At 41.2% G+C, this 26,656-nt stretch overlaps 1 protein-coding gene across 7 annotated transcripts; it reads left to right on the top strand.

The window, feature by feature from the left end:
* Positions 1–205: 205 nt before the first annotated feature.
* Positions 206–25,678, top strand: UBXN2A (UBX domain protein 2A). Of its 7 annotated transcripts, XM_074820149.1 has the most exons (9): positions 206–498; positions 2,252–2,284; positions 5,876–6,060; positions 11,194–11,247; positions 12,691–12,826; positions 14,619–14,728; positions 16,319–16,459; positions 21,380–21,544; positions 24,110–25,678. In XM_074820149.1, the coding sequence occupies exons 4-9, from the start codon at positions 11,207–11,209 to the stop codon at positions 24,396–24,398; spliced, it is 882 nt and encodes a 293-aa protein (XP_074676250.1). In that variant the 5' UTR covers positions 206–498; positions 2,252–2,284; positions 5,876–6,060; positions 11,194–11,206; the 3' UTR covers positions 24,399–25,678. The 7 variants fall into 7 exon arrangements, with proteins under 7 accessions (XP_074676250.1, XP_074676249.1, XP_074676254.1 ...); XM_074820148.1 differs by lacking the exons at positions 206–498; positions 2,252–2,284 and having other exon boundaries at positions 4,534–6,060; XM_074820153.1 differs by lacking the exons at positions 206–498; positions 2,252–2,284; positions 5,876–6,060 and adding an exon at positions 7,981–8,036.
* Positions 25,679–26,656: the final 978 nt, after the last annotated feature.

Genomic DNA, 26,656 nt, shown 5'->3' on the forward strand with positions numbered 1-26,656 from the left:
TCCAGGGGAGCCGGGGCGGGGGGTTGCGCTGGGCTGTCACGCTGAGGGGAGCGGCGGGGCCCGCGGGTCGGCGGCACCGGTACCGGCCCCGCGGCGGGGCCCGAGTGGCCGCTGAGGCCCAGGCCGTGACCTGCCCGCAGCCTGTCAGGAGCTGGCCGGCCGCTGGACGGGCCTGGCCCCGCGCTCCCGGCGGGGCCCGGCGGGGCGGTGGAGCCGCCGCCGCCGCCTCCTGGAGGCTTAAGCCGAGGGGTGAGGGTGCGCCGAGGAGAGGAGGTCAAGGGCAGGGCAGAAGCGGCAGCCCAGGGTCGCGGGGGTGTGAAAGGTGGCACCGTGTACAGCCGAAAAGGGTGCTCTGCCCCGGGACCTGGGGGACTCGAGCCTGCTGCTCTGCTCGCCCGGGTAAGGCTCTTCCCAGTCACTGACATGACAGCTTAGGCGAACAGATCCTCCAAGGGTAGGATCTCCAGCATTCGCCGTGGAAAACTACTTCACAGCCTGGTGAGTCCCACTGTTAAGAAATCCCCTTGAGAGGCAGGCTGTCAGGAACGCGCCCGTGCTTCACCTGCCCTACAAGTCACCGATAACATCTGTCTGTTGCCCGGTAGCCTCGGCTGGCGTTTGATGTGGATTGCTCAGACGCTGGAAAGCTTATTTTTCTCTCGCTTCCCTCTTCTATCACAGTTCCCCTAAACGCAGAGGGAAGAATAGTTTGTATTATAGTACGTTAGATGCCTAAATGCTTTTCAGACTATTCACGAACTATATAATCCAATCCCTTCTCACTCATGTGCGCTAAGAATCGCTCCTCTCTCACAACTTGTTGCCCTTTATTGAACTTATCACAGTGCCTGCACATAAGCCCCGAAACCAAAAGCTTTGTAAAAGAAATCTAGCCGAGTAATACAAGCATAGAGCTGTAGGTGACAAAGTCTCAACCTTTAAATTTTCACACTGACTTGTTTGGCACGGCTGGGCAAGTTATTTCAGTACTTTCTGCTTCTTTAACAAAAAAGAATAGTATAATAAAATTACTGATCACATGTCTCAGGCTGTTAAGCTCCGGCAAGCTTTATCGAAGTATTGTTTAAAGATGGAAAGTGCAATAATGTTTTAGTAAAGAACAATAAATGTAAAAACTATTATTCTGCTTTACCTGCGTACTCCCACATCTTTCAAGAATAAAGTGTGAAAAATTATGGTAGAGCATGTACTTAAAAATATAAAATATGCAACAAGGACATTAGGATGTATAATAAGAAAACGAGCTATTTAGATTTCCAAGCAAAAATTTCCTTACTGTGAAGAGCGACAAATTTTCATTTTTATGAGATACTCTAAAATACAGTGTGTTTCAGAGTAGGAACTATGGTCTTTTTCTCATCTGACATTCTCTATTTTGAGCTTTTAATCTGTATTAGCAACACTACTTCATCTTCTGTTCAACAATCTGCAGGGTCTTTCAAAAGTAGAGTTGTTCTGCTCCGTGAGATTAGTTTTCTTATGCTTCATATCCTTTGTTTCTTCATTTATTTGTTTAAAGGTTATGAAAGCATGTAGCCATTTCATACACTTGTAGGCTAAAGGAGTATTTTAATTAAAAACCTACAATGGTTTTTGAAAACAGTATTTGGAAATTACTTCCTTTTATCCTTCAAAAGTAGAAGGAAACTGCAAGAGACTGTCCCTTAGCAAACACATCATAGGAAAGAGCCAGGAGATATGCTTGCTAAGAGTTAGCATCACAATCTTATGATGACAAATAATGTACTTTTCCATTTCTGTCCTGTACTACTGGTAGGCTGTGTAACTCAGACATGGTGTCCAAAGTCTTTTGGTCTGAAAATTAAAAATAATATGTTGATCTTCTTCAAGTTTTTTGTGTGCATCACAGAAATATCATCCCCATTTTGGGAAAACCAACAGATCAATCTGTGGCCCAAAAAAGGGCCCAGACTGCAGCAGTTATAGTGGATGTCATAACTCAGGATTGCAATGCATTGGCAGGACTGTTTGGGGAAACTTGCATAACATCTGTTTGCAACATGCCTGATTCAAACCAGCACTCCTCCTCTCCTGAACACTGATGACTTTTTAAAAGTAAAATAAACTTAGTCGTTATGCAAGCAAATTGATTTTCTGGGGTGCCTATCCAGATCTGCTTGAAGCAACAGAAAACCCACAACTATTTATTTTATGTTTACTAAATATTTTTAACATAGTTGTGACCTTTTTTCTTTTTTTTTTTTTTTAGTGTTCTGATCTCATCCCTGTGAGCCACACTCAAGTGAGTACTCTTTATGACGCCAGAGGGACTACTCTTGTAGAGAGATTGAGGTAGTTAAAAATCCCTGCTCACTGCTTTGAACCATTTTTAGTGCTTTATTCTCATTATGTTAGCGTAGTAGGGAACATGTGAAGACATGCTTCACTTTGGAGGTTTACCCCCTAGATTGTTTTTCACAGATGGTTTTATTTTCAGGTTTCTTAGTTGTCTTGTTCCTCTTACAAGGTGTGGCTAGTTATCTTGACTCAAACAGCTTATGGCTTTATAGCTTCTGTATGAGCTCCATCGCCATTTTAGTACTGACAATGTAAATTAATAAATCATAAATTACAAGGTTTGCTTGTTACTTTTGTTTGGAATTTTTGTATTTACTACAGAGAACATGTTAACATAGGATTAATATTGTATATCACACATACTTAGAGCTTTAAATATGGTTTAACAATGAAATAATTACTGTAGAAATGGATTTAGAGTAATTTCACTAATCCAAGAATTTACTTGTTCCCATTTTTTATATCTGTTGTTTGTTTCAAATGTCATATGAAGACAGAACAGAATTAAAAACCTATTTTGACCCTCTTCTGCACTCTGTATGCAAGAAAAGCTTTGTGAAAAAAATAATATAGGAACTCCGAGTAGCAAAAGACAAAAGACAGCGAAGAAAGGAAGGGGAGAAGGGTTGAAGCCACACTCCACAAGTACTATGTAAAAATTTGGTAGAGCTCATTCCCAGTAAGATTCAATTTCAAGATTTGTAGTTTGGTCTTACAGGTATCTAAATGCTTCTCAAAATAAAAGCCATTGGGAAGAACTACATTTCAAATGGAACCAATTTATAACAAATGCGGAAGCTTACAGACCCTTTTATCTCCAGTTGTTCACAAAAGAAAGATATCTGAAACATGTATTAAGAAGAAGCCACAACATCTGCTGTGGCAGGTACACCACTGGGAAACTGGAAAAAGATTAAAAAGTACTTGAGCAAAATAATCCCTTTCCATTAAACAAGACTTGGGGAATGAAATCTTACTGGCACTTAGCGATGTAAAACGACATTAAAAAATGCCGCAGGATGGAAAGCCTTGTTTGCTCTGAATAGTATTTAATGGCACAAGAAATATTTAGAGATGGAAGATTTTGTTGCTACCTGTCCCTATTTTCCAAGGAAATGAGGAATGCATTACAACAAAAGAGAAAGTCCTTCATCCCTTATTCAGAACTTTTGCAGAGGGTTTCAGCCTAGTAAGGACCAGAGGGCTCTATTCAGTGAGTTACCGTTTGCTCCAATCATGGGCAATTTACCAGAGATTACTTTGCAATATCTCTGAATAGTTGTAACATTCCAAAGAATGGAAATCAAATCATCTTCTCAGGACTCTATTTATAAGCTCATGTGTGCTTCTCTCCGTCATGCTGTCAACTCATCCTGGCTTCAGTTGAATTTCAAAATAAAAGATTCACAAGAGCTCTGTGTTATGTAAACCTGCCCTAAATCCTTTCCCGGGGGCTTCTTAGGAAATTAAGATTGTGTGGTTTCTCCTTTGAGAATTGTCCATTACAGAGATATGCCCATGGGATGTAAGTCTGGAAGCATCAAACAAGCAGTGTCCAGTAGTCAGGATTGGTACTACCTTGAACTTGAACACGTAAGGTGATACAGTCACTCCACACTGCAAGCATTCTGCAACGTTATTAAAGATAGCCCGTTATGTGAAGACTACCATTATCATTTTAAAACGTATAATGTTTTAGAATTAAATAGGTAATGTTCAGTCCTGTAATCAGCCCAGCTATCTGAAGATTGTTTTCCACACTACAACAGATAACATCACTGCAACTTGAAGCGGGATCAGAGAGTAGATTTCTTAGATGACATTAAATGGGAGTGGTAAGACTTACCTCCTAATATTTCAAAATAATCTTCCCATCACATCTAGCCATTAGCTTCCATAACATTTTTCCCGCTGAGCTAAGGTTGCAGTAGATAGTTTTTCTAATACTAATAATTGTGTGAAACTCACAGGCTGATGATATTGTAAGCCAGGAGTCCACAGCGTCTGTTTTTCACTATCATTCAGACTGTAAATTGCTTCTGTCTTGGACAAAAGTGGCAAATCATCTCACTTTGGTGTTTATGATCATTAATCATATGCAAGTAGTACCGCCAGCCTGTTACTATGCTGGGTGATATATAGCTTTGTAGTAAAAAACAGACTCTGCCCTAAAAGGTTTACAATAAAAATAGGCATTTATTAACATATTTGTAGATAAGCTTTAGGCGCATACAAATGCATCATGGCTTGATTAAGGTCATATGGGGAAGCATTATTTGCCCATAAATCTCCCTGGTCCTCACACACAATCTTAGCTTTAGAAGCGTGTTTTCTTGTTACACATCCAAGAACGATTTTCATAAACTGTACTACCATATCATCATTGTAATTTCACTTAAAAGTGTCTTTTGTTTTGAGAATTCACATCATATGTTATTTCCAAATGTGTGTTATCTGGTACAAACAGTTGCTCAGGCTGTCTTGAATTTTTCATGGTTTTATGCATTCCACATTACTTTTAAAATTGAAGCTATATTCACTTTTGTTGTGGATTTACAGTCCAAGAGCCCAGCAGCATGTGTGGATATTCCTTTCATTGCATGGGGGTAACACCCTCTTCATGAATGCTGATTCACCCAACATCTCCCATAAAACAATGACTCACTTTTCCATTGCGCAGCTAACTTTCCAGAAACATCGGTTCCTTAAGCCCTTTCTCCCTGTGTGGTAGCCTACAAGGTTTAACACTCCTGCAAGGAGCGTGTGGGAAAATGACACCGTGCAGAGGAACGTGCTGTCTTTGTCAATGGACTTGCCAAGTACAAAATAACCAGATTCTGTTTTCCTATTTATTTTACGGTCCCGTTTCCCTCCCATTCTGTTCCAGCTCAAAAGGCTTCAGGCAACAACTGCTATCTCAAGTTAAGGTCAATCAATACAGCTGATGTTTAATTATAGGTAGCTGATGGTTTCCTCTGGCTCGGGTTAACCTTGTTAAATATATGGTTTAAAAATATCCCTTCAAAATGAATTTTCTGCTTGTTTTTAGATACACTATGTGCACTGGTTCTTCTGTGACCTTGACGGGATGGGTGGTGACAGCTGAAACACTGCTTTACTTTGTCAACACTGAGATTCACTCCTACATTATAAAACAAGTTCAGGGGTTGTTACTATCTTCCACACCAGTGCATCTGATCTCTCCTGACAAAGGGGGCATGAGATGGTTGTATTCATCTCATGAATACCCTGTTAAGAGTTTTTTTCAGTGAACTCAGTCTGGGCTGTTTGCTTCTATTCACCACACAGTAAGAAAAGGACCATTTGCTCTGTTCATCTCATGTCCTATTTCTTGCCAGAGAATAAGCCGTATGAAATGCAAAGTCTAAAAGGATTTTAGTGACCTCTTGATTGTAACAACACTCACTTGAAAATTTCCAGCTTTGAAGAAAAAAATGATTTTTTACGTCATACTGGAGTTGAAGACAGTAGTATCTTCCATAAGATTTTTCTTACTCCTCTGCTTTGTCAATAGTTGCAGTCCTGAGGGAGCACAGCTGTACTTAGAAGAGCTTTTAAGAAACCACTAAATTCACTAGGACACCGATTCCTATTGTAGTAGGTCAGCATGTCTCCAGATGTACTCTGATTTCCAGTAATAGACCTAATCTTCTAAATCAATATGTGATTGCAGTTGGAAAGCCTGCATCATTACACCAGGTAAGTCCAATCTTGCCTCCTTCTATACTTACCTTCGGGTCTATGAAATTTTTGCAGAAAGGGGCCCCAAGCAAGGGTTAAGCACACTAATGAACTTTTGTGTTTAGTGAAATGGAGCCAATGTACTTAAAATTTGAAAAGAAAATACAAAACAGTCCAGCACTGCAAAACAACCTTCTGAACTTTTACCTGTAACTTTGTAAATTCCTTAACCTTTTCAACAATGGTATGATATTCTTGTTTTAAGTTCTAAACATTTAAAACCTCATTTAATAGAATCAGTAACACTTGTAACAAACAAGTTCCTTCTATCCAAAAATTTGAAGTTATTTAAAACATTAAACAAAACCAGGGAGACTAGAATCTCAGAAATCCATATTTTGGAAGATAAGACTATATGTATTTTACACCAGAACAAAAGGCAAATTTCTTTTATTTTCCCTGAAGATTCATAGGCAGGAGCTGTAATTAGATCTCATTCAGTTAAAACTTAAGGATTAATCCAAACTGCCTTCGAAAGTTTAGTGCATTGTGATGTGAGGAAGGAATTAAAACTGTGAAGGGTCAGATTTTACTTCTGTTACCTTCACTGAACTCTGAGACTAAGCATCTTATTTCAGTATTTTTGAAGAATGTGATTTTGTTACGATTAAGTGATTCCAGAAACAGCTCCTCCGTGAAGACGACATTCAATGAAGTATTACCTTTTAGAATTATCTTTGATCGCACTTGTAAATTCGCAGTGGATTTCTCACTAATTAATGTGAATTAGCTAGTTGTGGCTGTTCAATTTAGGTAAATTCTAAATGTTTTACAGTGCATCGCTAATTATTGGGGGAAAGAAAAAACCCAACTTATTAAAAAGCATGCAGGTGCAGGCTGTGAATCGCACGGAATCGGTGCTTTTGCCCCGCTCTGCGTGTGTTTGCCGGCGCTGGCGGCTCCGCCGCGGTGTTTGCTTTGGATAGCTCCTTCTGCGAGGGCTCGGCACAGGGCAGGGAGACTCCGCTAAATGCTTCTCGCCTCCCTGGGGATCCCGTCCCATTTTCTCTTTTCTAATGTACCCTCGGGGGTTCTGCTTTCCAGCCACCACACCGCTCTTTTGTCCTCGGTGCAAGGCCTCGGCAGAGCTCCTTTTCAAATATGTCAACACTCGCCCTTAATTAGTCCTTCCAGCATAATGAGGCATTCCTCCTCTCCAAAGGGTGCAGTGTGCGGCTGTTCCTGCCGTCTACGCGGGGCTGGAAGGACAAAGAGCCGGGGGCAGCTCCACGTCGGTGCTGGGAGCGCAGCGCGGCGGGGCCGGGGCGGAGGTGCGGGCGCAGCCGTCTGGCCGAGACACTGGGCCCTTTCTCCGCTATTGTGGGCGCTCGCTGAATGCCGCTTTTTGTCCTTCGCCCGTGCGCACACAGACATATAAACTGTATCTTTTGTTCTTCGGCCAGGAGGAGAAATCCGCCCTTGCAGCAGAACACGCTAGCCTGGCAGGCGGAGGTTTATCCGCCCCTCGAAGGGCGGCAGCAGCCCCTTGCGCAGAGACGCGAGTCACGGCCGCGGCGCTGCACCAGGCCCCGCCGGGCCCACCCGGACATTTTGCCCCCTGCCCTCAGAGGGCGAGCCGCGGCGGTGCGGTGGGGGGCCGGCTCCTTCGGGCGGGGAGCACCGGGCCGTAAACCCGGGCAGGGCCGGCTCTGAAGAAGCTGCGTCTCCCCCCCGCACAAGCGGGTGCAGAGCCCCACGAACCCCACTCGCGACACCACACAACCGCCCGCCTCACCCGCCCCCTCCCCGCGACATGGCGGCCGAAGCCCCGCCCCTCGGTGGCGGGGGTGGAGCTCTGCCGCCCCGCCCCGCCCCGCCCCGCCCGGTCCGGGCGGGGGCACCGGGGGCACTGGCCGTTGGCGGCCGCGCGTGCGCGGTGGGGCGCGGGACACCGAGGAGTTGGCGCGGCGGGGGAGGCCGGCGCCGGCCATCGGGTGAGTTGCTGCGGGGAGAGGCCGGGCCGGGGGGGGGCGCGTCCCGCCGCGCCGCCACTCCCTCAGCTCCGGCCGGGGCTTCAACTTTAGCTGCGGCCGTCCCTGGGGCCGCCCGGAGCGGGAGGGCGAGCTGAGCCTTCCCGCGCCTTCCGCCTGGCCGTTCCGCCCCGCTCCGCCGGCGGCCCCCGGTCCCGTCCCGCGTGGAGCGGGGTGTCAGCGTGAGGCGTCCCTCAGCTCGGGCGGAACGGGGGGGGGTGTTAGGCGGCCTGGGCCCTTTCTGGGCCACCCCGAGGCGTTACTCCTCCGCGTGGCTACCGCGTTATTGTCTCATCGTCCCTGTCTGCCCACCGCGCCGGGGTGCTGGCGTGGGCTGCCGCTCGGCGGGGCGTGTTGTGGGCAGCGGCGTTGGCAGGAGGCGCGGAGCCTCCGCTCCGTGTGCCGGGGGTGCAGCTGAGTTCAGGTGCTGGCAGGCCGGGGAGGGGGCGGCTGTCAGGTTTCTTTCCAAAATACACAGCCCTTCTGGGCAGCTGGAGAGGAAACGTTTACGCTGCGATTTTTACCTGAGCGTATCAGTCACGTTCAGGCCATTAGGTTTGATGCCCTTCTCGCTCTTAATTAGCACATGCCATTTTTCTGTAGCTGCGTGTTTGTCGCACGATGCGGTGCAGTTTTCAGTCCTCATTTCTGTGTGGTGTAGTGATAGACTGCGCTCTGCTGTAAGCGGGTTTCAACTTGAGGAGTTTACTTTCTGCCAAAGTTAGTAAGACAGACTTCCATGAGGGGAGAGGGCTGTGTGAGCTTGCTTGAACATTTCTGCCCTTCAGAGCAAGGAAAGCATCAAATGTAGTTTCTGTTTTGTTTTTCTTGCATCAAAATAACTGGGTGTGTGGGCTCAACAGTATTGACCCTGCGGCAGAAACTGGTCCGAGCTGGGAAGGGCCTTGAGTGCCCCACCACTGCGATCAGGTGTAGCTGTGGTGGGCTGCTGGCAGCTTCAGGTTCTTCCTGTGTTTTAAACTTAATTTCCGGAGGTGGAAGTTCAGTTCTGTGATACTTTTTATCACAGACACACACACACACACAAAAAAAAAACCAAAAACCCAAACGAAAACTCTTTAATGTTTTAAGTGACATCTAGGGATGGCTGTCAGAAGTTGGCAGGAGAGGTTGTTTGTGCTCGTTGAGTTGGCTTGCTGAGCTAAAGTGCTTGCCGTGTAGTCTGATCGCTATCTCCTAATGGCTTTTTGGTCATAATAACCATCAATATGCTGTATAGGCTGATTTCTTTACCTTGATATATTAACACAAACACTTCTTCTAAGTGTAATTGCTGTTGTACTTCAGAAGGAACAGCGACTTTCACAGCTGACCAGTTTTGAATACTACTCATCCACATTTGAGGCCAGCCTAATGTAGCAAAAGAATTAATTTGAAGAGCTGCTTCATTGTGTCTGTCTCTTTTTAACAGCTCTGATGACAAGTCACGGAGAATCAACAAAAGCAGATGGCTGGAGGTGGCTCTTGTTGCTTTGGGGAGTAGTCTGTTGAATAATGAAAGATTAGAAGATAATCACATTAACACAGAACACAAAAAATTACTTTGTGCTAAAGTGTGGTAAAGCTTAATTTGGGAGAAGTTTGAAAAGTTGTATTTTTAAGTGCTCTTAAATGCAGCATACTTACTTGATACAGAAAGTTCATTTTTTCCAAGTGCAGGTACAAAGTTCCAAGTACAGTGATCAGATATGCTTATAAGGTCATAATGTACCAGCACAGGCTTGCCTGATATATATATATATAATGCTCTGGCAGAACACTCGTAGGGGAGGGAAAAAACCCAGCAAGACTCTACTGCATCTTGTGTGATATGTCAAAGGTGTGCTAAGTATAACATTTTGATCTTATGCATAACAGCATTAAATTGAAGGCTGCCTAAACTTCAAAACCTGTTATGGACATATTGACTGAATCTTTTTGGTTGTTATGGGGATTTTCTGAAGGCCTATATACATTTCTATAGAACATGTGGCACAAGGATTTAACTTTCAAGATGAAAGAATACCAGTACCAACCTCCTGAGGAACATGAATTAGTACTGAATAAATTAATGGGGTTGTTTTTGTTAGTGCTGCAGTGAATGTTGTTTCCCCCTAACCTCTCCATCTTGTTAAATTAGGTGTCAAGACCACTTAAAATTTATTTTAGTCTTGCTGTGCATACTCCGTTTTCAGGAGTATGATGGTTGACACTGCGTAGTTTGACACTCGCTAAAAGCCATGTACGGTGTCATGACTTAATCCCAAACCTGCCGGGAGCAGAACATCATCTGTGTAACCTGTACCCATCAGTCTTCAGGAATAACTCTTTACACACAGTTGCAACTTAAAATTTATGTTCTCCTGGGGGTTTGTCTAATTTTGAAGTGATTTTTTTTTTTTTAAGGGCTTTGTGGGGGGGTCCCTGGCTTTTTGTGACTTTTTATGACTTTTTTTTAGAAAGCTCAGAAGTGAGTGTAATGAGATCAGTATGACATTAATTTCTTTTGACTCGGTACACTAATCCTGTAGTATATTTAGTATTTGCAAATCCAGGATTTTCTTTCCAGCTAAACAGTAGACCAGAAATGATAATTCAGTGTCTGGGATGCTGCACCAATATGTTGAGGTATGGTGGGAAGAGGAACCTGACAGATAATGCACACTATTAAGGTGAAGGTCATTAGAATGCCAGCAGCAGCAGTGCAGTTTTTCTGCAACTGTCTCATTGTGTTGTGAAAAATCAGGGCAGTTTAAATCATGCTGCTCAGAAAAGGAATGTGATATTTGTTCCTTGTTTAGCATAAGTATGAGCATGTATTTTCAATTCACATGATTATTGTGGAATTTATTTTGTACTTTTATGATAAAGTGATCTTCCTTTTGAATGTCTGAAACGGATGTATGGTTCATGTGTCATTAAATTAGAAACTGCAGGAAAACAAAGAACCATCTGGAGACTTGGTGGGGGGGAGGTTGAGGTTTCTGGTTAAACGTACTATCAACACAGGAAAAACTAAGAAGAGTGTTTCAGCTACAAAAGGAGGCAAAGTGTGCTGGGCATTTTGTCTGATTGGTTTGTTTTGCTTTCTTTAAAAAAACGTTTTTCTTTTTGTAATTAGGCGAAGCACCAGAATGAAAGACATGGACAATATGAAAACTGTGAAGAAAGAATGGTAGGTGCCAGTTCCCCCTCCCCCTTTTTCCTCTTCCTTTCCTATTGCTGTTTGTGTGTCTTGTCGTGACTTTTCAAACTTTATGTTAAATTTAAATTATTTTTTCCTGTATTCACCTGTTCCACATATACTGAAGTTTTCAAAAAAAAAATTGTTTTGCTAAAAGATTTTTCACATAACTGGAATGTTTCCTAGATGCAAAAAGCTGCATAAATATTTTCATTTAAAATAGTAAGGCAGCTTTACAAATTGCTAACTCATTGTGCACCTCTGCATTTGATATGGAGATGTTTGATTTTCCAGTTATGTTTCCAAGGTAAAACATAGTGAGTACCTAGATTACCGTTTTAAGTTTCTTTTGTTCTATTAGAAAACTGAAATGAGGACAGCGTACTTTTGAAATGTCTTCTTTAATTTTTTGAGTTTTTCTTTTGTTTAAAGATGTTAATCTGTAGGGTTTCTTAGTGTTGCATAGATGCACTGCAAACAATTCCTTTTTATGCAAATGTATCTAATTACCATTCAAGTAAGCATTGCTGCTCTTGAATTCAATGCAGAGTTTTATGTAAAACTGGATATTTTTCAAGAGCTGGGATTTTTTTTTTCTGAATTGCTTAAAATAGACTTTTCTGAATCTCCAATAGGAGTAACTCCTGCAATGTTTACCAAAAGCTGCATAATCCTCTTACTATGCAAAGAACCTAAACTGAAAGATAATAATTCATTCAGGTTGCATATTTCTGCATTTTGATTGGTGAAAATCTAACAGAAACAGCTGTCACATGTACAATGTTCTATAAAAGAAAAGTGGTTTATGCATCTTTTTTTAATACTCCGGCAGTCTCCACGGCGTTGAAGTCTTCTATTGTATTTCATCAGGTGTTCGAGTGGTGTTGAGTCACTTGTTCCTGAGTTTCTCTAATGCGCTTTCAGAGACAGTAACGGTGGTTCTGTGATGGTGCTGGGAATGTGGAGGTTCAAGTGGGGGTGGGGGAGTAAATTCTAGGGTAATTTTCTTGTATGTGTTTTTTAAAACTTATGACAAGGGAAGTCACCCAAGCCTATATCATGGAAATGCTTTAAGGAAGGCCTTTCGTTGGTGTGCAGTTAAATGCTTGATGGTCTGAATTAGGAGTATGAGTCATCTAACTTGCATTCCTTGCTCTGATACCAAGTTTAGAAGCTTCTGCATGGATGAATCCACCTTTTCTACTATCATTCTTTAGCTCATGCTTCTGAAGTGAAAATAGTAGCAGTTGGAGGTTTGTAAGAAGTTTACAGAAAAGGCACAACACAAAGTTGACAATGTTTTGAAACAACCAAGTAAGCTGGGTGCGAGGGAACATGCCTTCTATGCCTCTTGGTACTGAACTTTTAGGATAATTGCTTGTCTCCTAATGTGTTCTCTGAGGCATCATTTTTACTTATGTCTTTGTTCTGCAGGATGTGTAAATCGGGAACTGATGATCAGATTTTGAATGGTAGAGAACAAAACTGTGACTACTTTGTAGATAACCTTTTTGAAGAAGCTCAGAAGGTTGGTGCTATATGTATGCCCCCAACTACAGTCAAGAACCAGGTAGGTGGTGAAGAAAAAATACTGCAGTTTAACATAATAGCACTCCAGAAGCACTCTGGAAAACAAATGCAAGAAGTCCAGCAGTCTTATCCAGTACATCTGTAAATAAATGCACACAGGATTCAGACAGCAGTGGGAACAGTGTCCCATCTCTTAGTTAGTGAGGTCTGTGCTTCTGGCTCTTACCTTTTATAGTGGTTTTAGTGTTGTTCTAGGACTTAAGCTGGCATTGGCTAATGCACTTCTGCTTTGTTAGTGAGAAAAGTGCACTAATCGTGAGGTGCAAGAAATGACAACTACTATTACATAAAAAGTTGTTTAAAGAGTTGTAGCCTTTTTATGCAGAGGCATAGCACAAATTTTTTTTCATTTGCTCTCATTTGTATAGTTGTAGTAGTGGGATGTTAGTATGGTTTTGTATCTCAGTGATTCTGTCCTTTTCGTATTTTTCTGTTACTCCCCAAAGACTAGTAAAGGGCTGGCGAAAAGGCCACGTAGAACAAAGATATCAAGGAGGAATTTGGAGTGGGTGTTGCTGGAAATTATGTTCATGAATCCCCAACTGAGCCTGGGAGAAAAGGAGTGTCAGGAGCAATGCCTTAAACTGTGGTTCTGGAAGAGGTTTCCGTGGCAGTACTTGTGTCAGTGGCTGAATGGGAAGTTGGTGTGGAATAATTAGTCCATGTTAACTTCCATACTGGTTCACTATAGAAGAACCTTCTCATGATGAGAACTCCTTCCATATGCATTGGTACAATGCGACACAAGACTTTTTAAAGGAATCTAATCTTGCTGAATGCTGTATACTTTTCTGACAGATTACCCAACCAAAAGAGAAGGAATTTTATTTAGTAGTTTGCACATACTGTGTATTTATGTAGCGGTCATCTTCTAATAAGTCAAACTGCAAAAAAAAGAAAAAAAAGAAAATTGTCAAGTACTATCAACAAACTAATTTCCAGCTTAGGTCAGTTCTTCATTTGTGAGGTATATGAAGCATGTACATGTGGCCAAGTATCTGTCAAGACAAGGTTATTTCAGGGATCAGACCTGGGTGATCAAATGCTTCCTTAAATGGCATGATGCATAAATATGAAAATGCAATCCTAAATATATCCATGTTGAAGTTGGAGAGGTATCAGCAAACAGTGTGAAGGCCACAAGTCTTTAGTGGATGTTCTCTGGCAAAGTCAATGAATTACTGAGAATGTATTTTTTCATTCCCCTAACACTGAGGTTTTGAATATACCCAGAAATTCCAGGGTAATATAAAAGTATTACTGTCTGAAGTAAATTTTCTGATACTTGCTGCATTTCCTGAGTGAAAGGCCTCTGCATGCATTATCTCAATGCCTTGCTTTCAGAAAATCTTCCTGAATGATCAGAACAAGGCTCTACCCTAATAAATCCCCATCTGGACTATTCTGGTAGGTGGTATTCCAACACCAGGCATGTGTGCTCTCAGATTAGCTCTTGAAGAGTTGCAGCTGGCTGGGATCTTCCAGCTTTTTTTTTTTTCTTTTCCTGCTGAATTGAAGGAGTGTTCTTGACCTAGGAAAGCAAAATGATTGGGGGAAGGTTTATTTCTAACCCTGATTGACACAAGATACTTGGAAATGTCACTTACTCATTGCAGTTGCTCTGTCTGTTGGCACAGGGCCGAAACAGATTATAGTGAGCCTTCTCTCAGTATTTTTAGTCTGTGCAGTGGATGATTTGCAATCATAGGGTACTGTGGGTATATCAAGCTGGTTTTACATCAGTGTTATAATGAGATGTTCTTACTTTATAGGTTGATGTAATTGTTAAACTTTGGAAAAATGGGTTTACAGTAAATGAGGGTGAACTTAGGAGCTACACTGATGTTTCAAACCAGCAGTTCTTGGACTCCATTAAAAAAGGGTAAGTGAGTTTTGTGTTCTTAATCTGACTGAGTTAATGTGCTTTGGATAGCACTTAGCTTATGCTCTAAATTTTTTACATAGCTTCTTGGCTTTGCTATGCTGCAGCATCCCTGTAGGAGCGTAGGCCGCTGCCTGTCTCAGTTCCTGCAGGGCTAATGGCTGTTTTAACATCAACAGGTTTAATATAGCTTTCAATTGCAGTAGTTGTACAGTTGCTGATGAAATAGATAAAAGCGAGTATTGGTAGGGGGCACAGCAGGTGGAGAGTGAAATAAAGAATAAATCAGAGTGCCCAGTAAAAGCTACTGATCAAATGGCGCTTTGACTAATGAACTCGGTGCCCAAGTGGTTGAGTATTTCTGGTTTTCTGGTCTTTGTTTTCTTTTTGTTGATAAAAAGCCTTAAATGGACACAGTTGTTCCATGTAACATCAAGAAACTCTCATCAGTCTGAAATTTCAGACGTTTTTTCTACTACAAACTTGCTATCTTAGTCATTTGCGTGTATATAGCAATCTTAGTTTTATCACCCTGTTAAAAGTTAGCATGACATCCTGATTTCTGCTAGTGTTTGCAGTGTTGCTTTAAAAAAACAGGTTGACCATACAAACCAATGAGCCTTTAATTTGTAGTCTATTTCCTCACCCCATAAAAATGGAGAGGAGAATACAAAATTATGGAGAATATAATTTAATAACTCCTTTTCAAGTATGTGAAATTACTAAGCCATTGTGTTTTTTGTCTTTTCCATACTTTGCTAGCTCATCAAAAATACTAATTTTACATTTTATTTCTCCTCTATTGCTGTGACCTGTGTTAGTAGTAATAGCAATTAACTGCACTGTTTAAAGCCCTTTGCTTGCTTTGTATGCACTCATCAAAAGTTTGCCACTTTTCTTCTGCCGTTTGCTTGTGAAGATGTTAATTACAAGATGGTTCCTGAATAATTGTCGATGGTAGAGAAGCACTTAGCACAGCCCCTGTGCCAGCTGAGCCCCACCACCCAAAAATGTAGTATCTGCATCAGAGCTGATAGACAAAGGCATTGTTGTGTTCTGCTTAATGCAAATAAAATATTACTGAGGTGGTGTTACTGCACTAAAGAGTATAGTTATTAGTGGTGATCTAATTTTTAAAAGCTGAGATTCATATTTATTTGTAATTAAACACATTGTGTCTAAACTCAGTTGTTTCTCTTTAAAAGCCAATTGTCTTTTTTTGTTGTTGTTTTAGTATGGGGATAAAATAATTGAATCTTTTGCAGCAGTGTATGGCAATACTGAACTTCCTACACGTTATGTGCTTTGGAGTGGTAACTGCTGAGTAAATTTGAACATCATTCAACAACTTGCACGATGATGTCTTTTTTTTATTGTTCACTTTCTAGTTAATTTGCAGTTCAGGAACTTGAAGTTGTTTGTATGTCTTACACTTAACATAACTCTTAGTAAATACCTGTGTAGTTGTTTTTTTTAAAAGCATTGTCCTTGAAAGGGTAAACATAGAACAGGTATTAATCATTAATCTATTTTGTATACTGAAAACAATATAGTAGCTCTTTTTCTGACATAGTTTTTTTTTTTCTTAAGGGAACTGCCTTTTGAGCTACGGAAAGTTTTTGATAAGGAGGAGGTAGATGTGAAAGTGGAAGATAAAAAAGATAAGGTGTATTTGTCATCGAAAAAGCCAATGTTTCATCCTTTTTCTGGACATGGTTACAGATTAGGAAGGTGAGTAGTCTGACGGGGTCTATGATTGAGTAGCTGAAGGGAACTACACATATGGTAAAGGATTTCAGAGGTCACTTCCAACACAAACTGTGGAGTTCTCTAATCCAAGCTCCTGCTCAAAGCAAGGTCAGCTGTGGAGACAGATGAGATTGCTCAGACTTTTATCCAGTTGGGCCTTGAAATCCTGCAAGAGTGGAAGCTGCAAAGCCTGTTTCAGTGCTGTACTGTCCTCATGGGAAATTTTTTTTCTTGTATCCAGTCTGAACATCTCTTGTTTCAGTTTATGTCCGCCATGAAGAGCCTCCTCCTGATGATGCCCTGTGGACCCCAGCAGACTGCTGTTAGGTGTCCCCCTCTGACACCATCTCTCCACAGGCTGAACAAGCCCCTCCAGCCTCTCTTCACAGGGCGAATGCTCTAGCCTGTGGCCATCTAGGTGGCCCTCAGTGGAACTTGCTCCAGTTTATCAACATCTTTCTTTTATTTTTGGATACCAGATCTGAATGCAGTATTTCAGTGTGTCTAACAAGTGTTGCATGAGGGATAATCAGCTCCCACGCTCTACTGGCTGTGTTCCTGTTAATACAGCCAGCATGCTGTTGGCTTTTTGTTCGAGGTCTCAATATTAGCAGAATTGTTTCCATCTGAAAGGCTGTCACTCTGCTGTGATTTAAAAGAATCTCTTTTAAAGCTGTATGTGCAATACTTTGTGTGTGAAGAGGGGAGTATGACAATCCCATAAAGGGAACTGAAGAAGTAAGAGGCTATTTTGCATTCTCTTAAAATTACTCAGTATTTAATCATGCATTTATTGCAGTAAGACATTTTAGTGTGTTAGTGATCCTCATGCCTTTGCTCCCTGACTCCCTTGTGGTTGAAGAGTGTCAGCCACTAATGCCAGTGCTAAAACTGGACTTGATTTATAACCCAACAGTACTGTATTTTGGATGGCTGTCATATAGGGGCAGGCCAGGAGTTCACGTATTTGATCCCTGTGACTTTTGCTTACTTCAGCCAAATTATCTGCTTCACATATCCCCGTTGTGTAAGACTTACATGCCTGTAAAAGCAGACTTCAGCCAAGGGAACAGAACATGATCAGTGACCAGGAGCCTACAGGAATTCTTCACAGGTGGGACTGCTTAGTGACTGGGGTTAGTTGACTGTGGTGAAACCTTTGGAGAACAGCTTGTTTTGATTAAGTGGAAAGGGCTTGCTGCTAAGGCCCAGTGCTTGTGCTGGGGGAAAGCGTGACCTGGATAGGAGTGGATGAGGCAGGGGAAGAAGATAATAATGTGCAGAGTAAGAGACTGATAACAGTAAAGGATGAGTGGTTCCAGGCTGCTGCAGAGAAGCATGTATCTGTTTTATCAATTTCATCTGTTTCTGCAGCACAGTCCATTCAGCTGCTACATGGTTGAGTAGATATGGTCAATGGGGAAAGTCTTCCCTTGAGAGATGGATGAGATGCTGCAAGACTTCTTTCAGTAGCACTGAAATCCTGAGCAAACGACATTCAAGAACTTAACCTTACTTTATCTACAAGTAGACCTGTATATAGCAAAAGTAAAAAGATCTTCAGTGTGCCTGGTTTCCACTGCTAACCAGTGCTAAATGGTAGGTTGTTCAGTTGCTTGTTGTGCTCTGTCATGCCTACAGCAAGTAATGATCTTGCTTCCCAATAGGTGACTTAGGTCCTGGAAACATGCTATTCTCTGAATTTCAGTTGACTGGTCTTGTACACTGAGACCTCCTACAACTTGCTCAGCATTTTTTTTCCTTTATGGACTGGATAAAATGCTTTTTTTTCTACTCTTGCTAGCCTATGCAGTGCTATGCTATCAGAGCCTTTTCTTTAAAGACGACTAAGTATTTTTGCTGATGTTGGAAACATGAGCTGTAAGTGCTCTTACTTCATAAACAGTGCTCACTTCCTGATGTTAATAAATGTCCATTGCATGCATATGCTACTCTTTCAGCAGAAAAGCCTTGTGGGGAAATAGTAGCACTGAGACCTGTAACAAGCTTTAAACTATAGAACTCCCTTTCCACAGTTGCATTTGTGGGGCTTAATCAGAAATGAGAGAGGCAAATGATTGAACAGTTTACTTCAGCTTATAACCTAGCTAAATTTCCACTTACCAAATAAACTTTTTTTTAAATAGCCTATAGATTTTCTGCCAGTGTTCCCAGATGGATGGATTATGTGGTGGATGAAACGTTATGAATCAGTCTGGAAACGTTATGAATTAGTCTGTTGACTGGCTCATTAAAATTTTTCTTGGAGGAAAAAAGGAGGAACTAGAAATGATATGTTTGTTGATATAACTCAGACGAGCTTGATCCTCTCCCTTTTTGTTGTACAGGGGAAACAAATGAGACTTATCAGACTTTTCCAATATACCTTATGAACCTATATAATGGGTGTATTCTGTTTTATCTACCACCGTTCAGCTGCATTTAATAGTTTGGGTTTATAACAAGATTTACAACTGCACTTTTCTATTAAGCTTGTCAATACATTTTAAAGACTACCTCCAAAGCATGTTAATTAAACTATTGACTGAAATCCCTTGTAGCAAAGTGGGCTTACTCTGTAACCTCACTGAGGTAAAATATTGTGTGTCAAGCTTCTTCACCATTAGCCAGGGTAAGGCATGATACCTAACTTTTGGGCTTTTCCTTGTCAGAAAATTGACAGGAGGCTCTCATGTCTCTTTGATTTGTAGTTTACATCATCTTTTGATAATCTTATAAAAGGAATAAGCCTTTAAAAGGGGTGATAATGCTTTGATCTCAGGCTAATAAGAGACTTAGATTCTGTTTGGCTTTAGTCAAAGCTCCCACCACTAGATGGCTTTATCTGTCAGTTCTACAAGAGCAAAGTTATTGAATATGGAAATGCATTAAACCTGGGTGAATACAGACCTTCTAACTTTCTCTTGCAGCTTCACTTAACGTGTTGGCTTCAGTTTCACGTACTTGCTATTGAAAGAACCATCTCCAGTGCCTACCGCAAATTCTGAGATGTGACTGTGAGGAAGTTGGTTTGAGAATGACACCAAAATCTGTATCCATTTGAGACAGTTGTCTGAACTACAGCTGTGACTGATGGGCTAAGATGTAGTTCAGCCCAGGCTAACCAGAGGCCTGACAGCTGCATGGTTGACTGCTTCTCCAGCCTCCGCTGTGCTGGAGACAGTGAGCTCGCACATGTGTGCTTATGCTTCAGTGTCTGAACCTGGAACTGAACCCCACTGATCAAGTAGACAGCAAAATCTGATCATTGCTGGACTGAAGTATGACTTCAACTTCTTTTTTTGTTGTTGCTCTGCTCCCAAGACTGTTCAACATTTATCTTGCTTTTTTTCCAGATCTGGAGGGCAATTAGGGTTTATTTTGTATTAAGATAAAGCATGAACAGAAGCTGGGTGTGAGATAAGTAAATCAGTAGAGGCAGGTGGGTGATAGTAAGTCACCTGTACTTGGAGTACCAGAATGTTTTACAGTTGTGCCTTTGGAATCTGTTGGTGCCAAGTTCTTATGCCCCAGCTGATTTCTGTGTAATGTAAAACAGTCAATTCTGTGCCTCTCATCTACCTCCAGTTGCAGTGAGCATCTCTTACCACTCACTTAGGAATGAGATTCCTTGATTCTCATTCTCTTTGTAGAGTTTCAGTGGAAGAAATAAAAAGTGCCTCTACTGGCTGATAGTCCAGAAGTTAGGGCACTTAACCAGGGAGTGGGCGGTAGGAAGTTTTGAAATGCCTCAGACTGAGAAGAACTTGAGCCCAAGACTCTGACTTTATTAGCCTGAAGATATTGTCATTAGCCATCTTTGTTTTAATAATAAATTGGCTGTGACTCTTCTGCTTTATGATTAAACTAAGACAGGTGCAAGAGCATAAGGATGCAAGGATGGGCTTTGTCCGCGAAGCAGATGTAGTATTAAGACTGTTATTCTATGGCTATTGGTTACCAACTTCTCTCTCAAGAAACAGTAACTCATCAATTTTCTGTGCAAAGAGAAAGTTGTTCCACAAACCACCATGAAGTGTTCATGTAGTCGGTGACCACAGCTGAGCTCAGAGAAGAAATGGTTACTCCTTAAATCACTGCTATTGTTTTGCAAGCAAACATCTGATTGTACTCACATGAGCTAAGGATGTGCCCATTGGATCAGGCCTTATGACGACATAAACAGTACGTGCTGAACAAGCGTAGTCCTGAAAGAAGCTCTAAGCTCCAAACATTTCTTCAGAATAAAAACTTTTGCCAGTAATTTTTTTAAGACCACACACTTGGAGTGAGGTCCCTGTATTCTGTCAAGTACCCTTATGGTAGGGTCATCTGTCAAAAGAGCCTTAGAAAAAAACTAAATCCAAGTGCTGTGTGCATCAGCCTGGAGTCTCACATTAAGTCAATTTCTCTGATAGATGAGTAATGCTTCTAAGCTGAAATAGATGATGCTGAGGTCTAAATCAAGGCTAACAGCATTCAGTTAAATTGAATTACACTAATCACATTACAGGGAAAATTAACATTGAGTATGCAAATCCAATACTCAAACTCCTTAAAGTTTCACCTGTGTGATTAGAGTACAAAAAAATGCATGAAGAATCTTCAGACTGTTTCATCTCTTGTGTATTCGTATTTAATCCTTTGATATTTAAGTTTCCTTCCATCTTGTAAAAATGTTTAGCATGAACGAACTGAAATTCTTCAGCATGTTGAAGTCCTCAAGAGAAAGTATTGGCATAAGCACCTGACATTATGTCAATATTCCTATATTTGTTAAAAGCAGAAGTCATCAGTGCACCCTGACACAGGGCAGAAAGCTTCAGAAGCAGAGGTCTGGAGGGAGGTTCAAGCTTCCATGTGTACACAGAAGGTGTAACCTCATATGGCTTTGCTTTTCAGTGCTACTCCAAGGATAATCTCTAAAGTAAGAGATGATCATCAAGGACCTGACAACAAAAGACACCTGCCTTTAGTGCCCTTAAATGATTTGGAGCCTATCACTAACATCCAGATCTGGTTAGCTGATGGGGAAAGGATAATTCAGAAATTCAATGTTTCTCACAGGTAAGATTTATTTTGGCGCTGTCACATGTATTTGCATCTGAACTATTTGGCCTATGCCTCTATGCATGATAAGTCTCTAATTTCTGTGAATAATCTACCTCCTCAGTTCACTTAACATTGGACTACTGTATCTAGAAAACCTTTCAAATTTTGAGAATCTTTTAGCTGAAAGTAGAGGAGTAGATGAGGAATGTAAACTGATGTTAATAGCACATAACTGAGCATAAATGAAAATCTGAGGAAACTGTAGGAGTCCTTTGTAGGTTAGTGGAAGTTAAAGTATTGCTCATTACTAGAGGAAACAGCTTTTAAGATGCCAGATCCCTCACAAAATGACTACATCTGGAGCAAATTGCTTAGTAAAAAGCCTGCTAGTCATTGGGCATAGACAGCACCACAGCTGGGAGCTGGAGGATGTAACTTAGAGTGGAGCCAGTGAAACCTCGGGAGGGCCAGAGTCAGTGCCCTCGGCAGGGGAGGTTCATCACCTGCATGTCAACATGAACAGAATAGAATGCCTCCAGTGTGTTTAATTCTTAATTAGTAAAATTTCCGGTTCCCGAAGAGACTTATAAATGAGGATAATGTCAGAAGGTGTCAGCGCAGCATATGTATGCAGGAGCTTTGAGAAAGTAGGATTAACTGTTTAAATTGTAGAACTACTGTCTTTAGAGACCTTTCTCAAATTTGTAATTTGAGAAATTACTCCAGCACTATACAGTCACATCATATGGAAAGGATATGTTGCCAGTGCTTCTCTGTGAAGCAATTTTAAGTGATCATAGATCTAATACAACCCAGGCTGCTGTCAAGATAAACGTGTATGTCTTTGTGACTAGTCGGAAGAAAAGCTCAGCAGTTGATGGTTAATGACTGTAATTTTTTCTTTAACTTACTAATTCATTACTGTTAGTGGCCTGAGGTCTGAACTGAAACACTGTTGTGGTATACTGCTGAAGGGTCAATTGCTATTTTTAATTAAAAATACTTAATTGGAGAGCTTAATATCTTAATTATTCCAGGTTTCACACATTTAAGTATATTTAGAAGCTTTTTGTCTTCATGGTAAATAGCAGTTTGAATAGCTGCTAAGTGCTTTTAGAGGAAAAAAAAAAAAAGTCTGAGATGAGCAGAACAAGAGCCTTACTGATGGGATGCTCTTTTTAAAGTAGTTTGCAGTAAATATTCCATCATAACATACCCTCTTTCCACAAGACCAGCATGTTTGTACTGTATACAGTACTTGTGCATGACCTAATAAGAAATAGGGAGAAATCCATTTAGAGTACATATCCTTAAGCATTGTGATTGCATGTATAGGAGACGTGAGAGTGAGGCAACTAGCAGAGCAGTGCTGTAGGAATAGCACACGTAGCGATGTCTTGAATCAAGTTGTGTCCCTTCTTGAGCAGTTGCTAGGTCAGTGTGACCCTAGAGCATCAGGTATGGAGTCTGGAAAGGAACTTGTTCATCCTAAAGCAGATGGCTGGTGGCTAATTGCCTGCGTTGCTCTTGAGACCCAATGAACTTTGATATAATGCATGTAGACACCTGTGAATGTCCAGCCAAAAATTTACGCCTGCTTGAGCTTTTCAGGCTCTAGGCTTGTAAGACCAAGCGCTCTCTTTTAATTGAGGCCTGCGTGCACAGGAATTAGATGCTGGCTATATCTGTCTTAGTAAGATGGCTAAGCCATGAAAATTTGCTCATCTGTGCTGCTAAACTGTTAGTATGACTTTCCTCCAAGCCAACTAGCATCTTCTCAAACAATATCTAGGCTTGGATCAGATGTTAGATCAGATCACAGACCATTCCCAGGAGGCAGTAAACTCCATGGGCATGGGGAAGATGAAGGATGAGTTTAGTAATTTGCCAGTAGCCGGTCTACCAGTTGGCCTCAGGATCAGAGAATGGGCATTGGCACTATGTTTATTTTACTGTAGATGTATCCTGTAATCTTCCTTTTCTAATTATATTGGTCAATTCTGATTGTTCTACAGCAAAACCTCTCTCTTGCTTGCTTGTTGCAAGGTTCTTCACACCTTCACAGGCAGCTTGAATCTGTAACAAATTCATTGCTGCACCTGCTTTGGTAGAAGGAGACTATATTTAGACCTAGTTAACTCGTAAGCTATACAGACAATTTTTGCAAACCCTTTTTCTTTAATATTATTATGGTTCTGCTACGTGTACCACACACTGGAGGCATTTTTATTCTAGGTCATGCCTACAGAAACCTCAGGTAAGGGCTCCACCAGCTGGTTAAGAAATGGTAGGCTTGTGTAACTACCATCCGAGCCAGTGAAGCATTTGAGTGCCCAGAATAAGATACTCATCCTTTTTCCCTTGGGACTGCTCTCAGCGTGCAAACCTTGGTCCTTGCCTCTCAGTGGATCAGGCACTTCAAGATACCACCCCATCTCTATTCCTCCATTTCTGTGCCATCAGCTATTACGTGAAGTGGGTGTCTCATTCTCTTCTTGTGGTGACTGTGTGTGTTGTGCGTATGGTCTGTGTCAGGATTAGAGCAACTTATGCTGAATTTTCATTTTTTTTTCTTTTCAGAATAAGCCATGTCAGAGACTTCATAACAAAGTATCAAGGATCAGAGGGAAGTGTTCCTTTCACACTGACTACTTCGCTGCCACTTCGAGAGCTGCGAGACGAGACGCTCACGCTAGAGGAAGCAAAGTTGCAAAATGCTGTTGTTGTTCAGAGACTTCGGAAAACAACTGAACCTTTCAGGCTCTTAGTGATAAAAACACCTGACAATGACTATAAAACTGCTGCTACACCTAATGGACAGCTCAAGAATGAGCAAAAGAATGCTATCAAAAGTACAAGATCAAATTAGCTTTTAAGTGGCCAAAAACTACATACAGGTGGAACTAGACAAAACCAAAAATGTAACCAGCAATATCTGGATGCACTCTTATCCTCACGTACTGTGCTCTTAGAGAGTAAAATGTGTGCTGTGCTATCATCTGCTGTAATAGAATTATTTTCAACTAAATTTGGTGGTCAGAGCCTAGCTATATAACGTAGCAGAGGTAACTGTACAACAGGTCATCCTTAGAATTTCCTTAGGTAGAAAGCTTCTTAGTTCTTTAGAGTGTATTTTGGGAGGGCAGTTCTCTGAGACTTAATTACTACTGATAGCACCTTTTAAGGTAAAATAGTATTTTTGCACTTTGGACTAAAGTGGAACTGAACTGATTGGTTTCACTTACATTTCAGTGTAAGCTGCTGCAGTTTGCATTCTTCTCACAGTAACTTCTAGGCAACGCATGCTGCAGGGAAGCTCACATTTGAATTCCTAACTAACTTGAAAATCTTCAATATCACTATCTTCAGGATTTAACTTTTATCACAAGATTTGCAGTGTAAAGTTCTATCAGGTCTTCATGTGGTAGGAGCATGTGTGAGCAGAGAAATGAGGTAGTCTGGTGCACACTGCATATGAAGTGCCTCAAAGTAAGCTCTGAAGGAATTGTTATTACCAATGGTTAAAGTGGTTTCTGCCTCTCTTGTGCTGATACGGGTGTCTTACAGATAGGGTGATGTTAAACTACCTAGCTCATTAGGACAGAGATCCCCTTTTAGCCTTGTCGCACAAAAACTTCAGCTTTTCTGGGGATTACCATACAGGAATAGTGGCTTAGGGGAACACAGTTGGTTTTGTACTGTATATCTGCCTCTGTCCCGAACTGGCCAGCTGATTGAAACATTAATTGCATGTGGCCAAGTTTCAAAGATGTTGAAAATCCTTATTTAAAAATTGAGGTTTCTTCCCCCCCTCTACCCCATTTCCATCCAGATCTTTTATTTTGCTATTCATGTACTTGAGGCATAAAGTTTGTAGTCAACTTTTACATTTTGCTGAAGGAGAAATCAACATAAAGACTAAGTATTTTGTACTGTGTTTGCTAAGCAGCATGTGGGTTTGTGAACAGAACTAGAGTCTCTGGGTAAGACTTTTCCTGGGGCCTTCAATGAGTGCTGGCTAGTTTGTGCTACCTACGCAAATGAATGATTGTTGGGGTTGTATTTCTTTTGCATGGTTAAATGAAAGATGTGTTCGGGATTTCCTGATTTTGTTCTAAATAGAAAATTACTGAATTGGAGTGACTTGAATTCTATCTAAAAGCCTCAGTTTGCAGAGCGTCCAACAGTGAATTTTATTAATCAGTGCTTTTGAATTTGTCTTAATGTAAAACTAAGCATTAGAAAACCACACATGCTTGATTGTAAGCTCAGTCATTCACATCAAAAAGGTGCATGAAATGTCAAAGTAGCAGTATGCTATTCCTGCATTTGCAACACAGAAATTCAAATAATTAGTGCAAGACTGATTTAAATTGAAGGGGTGGGAGGTCAAATTTTAAGGTAGGTAAATCCATTTTGCTTGTTATCAAAAGATCATATTTTTGGAAAGGAACAGTAAGTATTCAGTATTTCAATGTTGATTCATGTCTGCTACCAGTATTTTAAGAGACTGGATAGCTTGATTCTGTCTGGCTATATATTGTGCTTGACTGAAATCAGCTGTTTCTGGCTACAGCTTTGGTGTACTTGAGTGTGTGTTTGCAGTTTGAAAGTGTCATGATCTTAATTACAAAATGAGAGCAAATCTTTAAGAAGTCGAGTGATGCTGACTGCACTAATCCCGTGTTAGACTAGAAAGTGCCTTTAAAAAAAGGCAACAAACTGTGATTGGCTAACTTATTTCCTAATTTGGAGAAAATCTTTGGAATGAATATAGGGCTCTCCTAAATGTAATTGGTTTCGGTCAATTTGTAAAGACTGATTAGCTACCTGTAGTGTCTGGACAGCCTAATCTCTTGCTCAGCGCTGTAGACAGCTATTGTGCATTGGTCAAACAACAGTAAAACTAGCTTGATCAATGCTTGAGTTTGTGAAACACACAAATACTATCAGTTATTCATTGTTTCTTCACAAGCCTTCTCTGTTTTGAGTAAAGCCTATGCATTAACATAATTTACAGCAAAATTGAAATAGCCTAGAAGAGAACAAAGAAAGGAAATGTCTTCTGTATTTTTTCCTTCATGAAGAAACACGCAAATGCAGGTGGTAAAGATTTAACGTGTTACG

The sequence above is a fragment of the Strix aluco genome, chromosome 3, assembly GCF_031877795.1.
Source record: "Strix aluco isolate bStrAlu1 chromosome 3, bStrAlu1.hap1, whole genome shotgun sequence".
NCBI lineage: Eukaryota > Metazoa > Chordata > Aves > Strigiformes > Strigidae > Strix > Strix aluco.